This window comes from Sinocyclocheilus rhinocerous, unplaced genomic scaffold, assembly GCF_001515625.1.
Source record: "Sinocyclocheilus rhinocerous isolate Xijiao unplaced genomic scaffold, SAMN03320098_v1.1 scaffold1154, whole genome shotgun sequence".
Taxonomy (NCBI): Eukaryota; Metazoa; Chordata; class Actinopteri; order Cypriniformes; family Cyprinidae; genus Sinocyclocheilus; species Sinocyclocheilus rhinocerous.
Window position 1 is genome coordinate 983970 of NW_015627356.1, and position 5524 is coordinate 989493.

The window sequence follows — 5524 nt, forward strand, 5'->3', positions numbered from 1 at the left end:
GATCACCCCCTTGTGTCAGTATTTTGTTGAACCACCTTTTGCTTTAATTACAGCCTTCAGTCTGTTGGGATTTATCTCTGTCTCTACTAACTTTGCACATTTAGACTTTGCAATACTTGCCCACTCTTCTTTGCAGAACTGCTCAAGTTCAGTTCAATTTGGTTGCTGAAGGACTCTTGGTCACCTCTCTGACCAGTTTCCTCAGCTCTTTCATCCAGTTTGGATTGACGTCCTGATCCAGGGAGGGTCTGTGTTGTACCAAATACCTTCCACTTCTTAATAATGGTCACTGTCATGTTATGAAGGTAAACCGTCTTTCCACTGACAACTTTCTGGCAGAGGGCAGCAGGTTTTCCTCAAGAATTTGAAGCTCTTTTCATGCTGAGCTAATCATAATGACCACAGCTGATCACAGTTGAAAGTCAAATGTCTTTGTGTGCCATTGAGAAGGTGATTAGCTACACTTGACAGAGTTTACAAGTCATTTTTAGGAGGAGGGTGATCTTTTTTCCAACTCAGTGATTCTGTTTTTTTATTATTTTTTTCTGACATGCTGGTGTTATATCTTTCATTTGGATGTATACAGCTGGATAAAACAAAAACTGTGTCCGTCTTCATTTCAGGCTGCAAAGCAACAAAATGTGATTATTTTAAAGGGGGTTGATTCTTTTCTATACCCACTGTAAATTAATTATATACTTATTTATTTATGAGTTAAAATTATTATTTATTTAAAAACGGAAAAGAAAACTGGAAAGAAAAATTTTTTTTTTTTAAACGAAAAGACAGAAGAAAGAAAGAAAGAAAGAAAGACTGTACCTACACCACAGTATATTAAATTTCAGAAGAAAAAAAATGTACAAAATAAATAAATAGATCAATTGAAAACTGACAATTTTCCTCTGTTCTAGAATGATCTCTGCTTTAGATCAGCATAACAGACTGAGCAATAATCATGTGTCTGCTTTAGACTATATGCTTCTGTTGCTGTCTGTGGAGAAAAAGTGACAATTCACTCCTAACGTTGTTTCACTTAAGAAATTAAAATCAAATCAAGAGCAGTGAATTACATCAGACACAATTTAAGAGACATCCAACTCTTTCACTTACACATTAATTCATGATGTAAATAAAAACATTATTTCAGTTTCCATAGGAGATCCTCACATTTCTTTCTTGAGTGTGGGGGAAAAAAAGCAAAGATATACAGAAGATCTACAACAGAATTAAATATGAACTCCAGAATCTCTCAAGCCACTAAAATGAAAAGATGGAAAAAAAAAAAGTAATCCTGATATTTTTGGGGAAACCATTTGTTCAGACAAAAGGGATGCTATAGACATGTCTGACTGCACTGACCAGGTCTGTGTCTCTTTCCAGCATCGGCAGCAGAGGAGACGCCAGGTTTGCGGGCTCCGCTCTTCCCCGCAGTGCCTCCTGGGTAATGGAAGATGACAGACGCAGAACACAGCCCCTCCAAAGCAGCTGAGAAGCAACACACAAACCAGTTCACTGTTTCTATTCATCACTGGACAGTTGATCTGTCATGCAGGTTTTAAAGCAAGATGCTTGGAGTTGAAGGGTTGGAGATTGTGACGAAAGTTGTCAGGGTTTGTTAGCTTGCAGCACATGAGTTTAAAAATTGTATATAACTTTGCACTGGCATGCAAGTGATTTTATTACACCAGGGTTATTATAGTTAACTACAAACAAAAAAAATATTTATTTCAGTCTTTAACATCTCAAATTCATTTAGTTTAACTTGATGTACTAAAATAACTTAGATAAAAAATACTAAAAAACTATATAGACATACTATAATTAAAAACATGTATTAAAAATACTAAAACTTTAAACTTCAAATGAAAACGAAAAATATAAAATTCACCTATTAACATTTCTGATTTTTATTTAAAGAACTAAAACTAAATATTAAATACAAAAGCAATTATTAATTATAATTTAAAAAATATTAAAATCTATATAGCCATATTTACAAAAAACTAATACAAATAACAAAAACAACAAAAGTACTAAATCTTTAAAATTTAAATTTAAAAACTAAAAGCTATTTCAAAATATAAACTATAGAAGTATCGCAATGATATTAAAATAACTGACTTGGGGTGAAAGTATCAATCAATCACCAGCTTACCTCCCAGCCACAGGAAGTCATTGACAGACCGCAGCAGCTCTACAGCCATGTGATAATGTACAAGCGCGTCCTGCAGCATGCCTGCCTGGAGACACAGATCCCCGACGTGCTTCCTCATGCGGCCCTGACAGCGTTTCTTGTAGTGCCTGAGCAAGAGGAGCAGCAACAGGCGTCAGATAAATATTCAGCATTTATGCACAGAGCTTAATCGATGCAAGACACACTCGCAGCCAAGTGCAGGTGACGTCATATTTAATTCAAGTTATTTTTTATCAGCGGTGAATCGATGTCATCTCATTTGGCTCTCCTTATATGGAACACAAATATGCTGATGTGGTTTTGCATTAAGCTTGGTCTTCTGTCTTAGCCCAGGATTGACAGACAGAGAGAGGGAAGCTGGAGCTGAAGATACAGATGTAGTGGGAAGATGATGCACAGGCAAAACTTTGAGGGATTTTAACTAAAGGGCTCACAAAGTAACTTGATGTCAATCACTTGGGGATGAAGTAACTAAATACATTTTTAAAAATTAGGGATTTCTATTTTATAAACATGAGGAGGTAAAACTCTAGTGGAAGGACCCCTATAGATAGTAGATGGTGTGCAAGAGGGTCAAGTGTTATTCAAGCTAGAGCCAGACAAAACAGGAGAAATTTCTTCATGTTAAGACTTTCATAATTTTTCACTTTTACATAGAGAGGATGTATCAGTAAACATATAATTACTTTAAATGATCAGCAACAGTCTGATTAAAACAATATTTATTTATTTAAATACTTTTTGACAGATTACAAATACACTAAACTATCATCTTAAAATCTTTCAATGCCATATTGGAGGGGGAAAAAATTATAATATTGACAATAACATCAAATACACACCAAATAAGCCAAATAAGTTTTTTTTTTTAAAATCAGCAACAACAAAAAAATCACAGCTGCTAAATTTAATAAATGTTAAAATACTATTTATATCTTAAATTATTTGATATATATATATATAGATATATATATATATAGAGAGAGAGAGAGAGAGAGAGAGAATCTATATAAAATAAAGCTTTGCGAGCAATCACTCATGAATTACTGAATGACATCCATGTATTTCTGCACTTCAAACAGACAGAGATAGTGCATAAGAAATGCAGTACACTTGATCAAACACTTGACCCTGTCAGGCACCAGGACTCAGAGAACCTTGCCCGTATTTCGACTTTTTAAACAGGGATTCAAAACATTCTCACCATAAAGGTGAAGTGTATCATTTATGCACAACAAAACAGAACTACAAAATAGGAATATCCACCATTAAGCAAACAGAAGTTCACCACTGGTTTTATCCTAAAGAGACAAGTCGGGCAGCTCAAAAAAAAAAAAAAATGACACACTTCACCTTTAAACAATCAACTCAGATGATATGAGGAACCAAAGACACAAAATCTTTTTCCATTCCTGCACATTGACTTGCATTTCAAAAAGTCTGAACTTTCTACTCTAAACTGAGACACAAGAGAATCAAGGTCCAACCACTGTGTCACTGACGGGGACAGGAAGAGGCTGATCAGGTAAGAATGAACTAAACCGGCTCACCTTTTCACACCCAACCATAAACTCACAGGACAGTATGAAAGAAAAGAAGAAAGACAAATAAAACAAGGCAAAACAAGAGAAGGGAAGAAAAAACAACAACCATGAAAAACAAATGGTAAAACTCATGAAACAGGATTGAAGATCATGCACGGTTGACCTTCAAGCAAAACATCATATTCTGTGACTCCTGCATTCAGTATTTACCACAGTCAATTCAGACTTCATTTAAAATCAATTCCGATCAGCAGATGAACTGCAAAGGGGTTCGTGAGATGAAAAAAGAGTGAATAACACCTTAAATAATAATTTTAAAAAAAATGCTAATAACAATATATAATTACATAAAATCCATAATTTGTTTTTATTCTTTTATCTATTCATTTATTTGACTGAATTATAAATATATAAACATATTTTGTTTGTTTACTTGCATGCCATGTGACCATAATGTTACATTAGAGAACTGTGTGCAAATGCTAATAATAGCTAAAAGCTATATAAAGCGAAACAAACAAACAAGCTAATAATTAACTAAGTCACAAAAAAGTAAAATAAATTCATTCAAAATAAAACACTTAAAACAAAAATACGTAAATATAAATAAATGTGTATATATCCTTAAATATATACAAATTATATTTGGTGTTGGTTAATGGCCACATGAATGATGCATGAATATGCTAATTTATTGTTCAATTATTACTATAAAACATTAAAATAAATAAATTCAAAATAACACACTTAAAAAAATACATAAATCAAAATATTTTATTATTGAGATTTTATATTTAAAATATATATAAATATTTACATATAAAATCTGAAACTTCAAGCAAATATTTTAGGTCAAAGGGGTTCAGCTGACAAAAAAAGTTTGGAAATCCATTGTCTAAATAAAAATAACGAAAAATAACAAGACAAAAACTAAAATCAATCAATATAAATGCTACAAATAAATTTAGGCATCACAACATTATAATGCTCAGTATAAAAATACATATATTAAGAGATTTGCAAAAGATTACATTTAATAGTGGGAATAAATTAATAGCCTTTTTCAAAAATAACTTTAAGTTACCACTCAATGATAGTAAAGCTAATTTAAAATGTAAATATAAAGGAAACTAGCATGTTCAAGTCAATAACTGGTCAATATATCCAAATAATCAAACAATAAATGTTAAAAAATATATTTAATTTCAGCCGTACCTCTATATTATGCATCCCTAATAGTGATGCTTGCCTTAGCAAGATAATAATGTTTACTGAAGTTTCATTCAGCCACACTTTTCTAGATATAAGCATATGGGTAATAGGTTTTCCAATAGACGATTATTCTGGTTACCAATAAAGATGAGCACTAGGGCTGTCAAAACAAATTTCGAATATTCGTCGAATTTAAAATAAATTCAATTTTTGGTGTGCGTTAAGGAGGCAGCCTTATCAGCAGCGCACGAGATGCGACGACGATGTAAGTGTCATTGCATTTTAATGTTTTTGTTAGCCTGACCAGTTGAACCCACTAGATGCGGCGCTGCTGCGTTGTTAATTACAAATATTGCAGGAAAAGAGAACATCAATGCGGAGAAGATCTTGTTTACGTCAAAACTGAAACCAAGCCATTTACACAGAATGCATATCTTGCGCATTTTCTAGAGGGACATCTATTACTGTTGCACTCGCGTCTCGCACAAAAGAGCCGCATGTTTAGAAAGCTATGTAAAATGAATGCAAGTTCAACTTTGAAAAAACATATCTCGAGACTTTATGGCGGGGGTTT

General features: G+C 33.1%; 1 protein-coding gene across 2 annotated transcripts in view; it reads right to left on the bottom strand.

Annotated features, from left to right (window-relative positions):
- The window catches only part of trappc9 (trafficking protein particle complex subunit 9), a 235501-nt gene that overhangs the window by 226288 nt on the left and 3689 nt on the right, over nucleotides 1-5524 (bottom strand). For both annotated transcript variants that reach the window (XM_016537066.1, XM_016537059.1), the window contains exons 3-4: nucleotides 2156-2301; nucleotides 1360-1485 (exon numbers count right to left, since the gene is read on the bottom strand). In XM_016537066.1, coding sequence (XP_016392552.1) covers nucleotides 1360-1485; nucleotides 2156-2301 — 272 coding nt within the window. The remainder of the gene's footprint in view (nucleotides 1-1359; nucleotides 1486-2155; nucleotides 2302-5524) is intronic.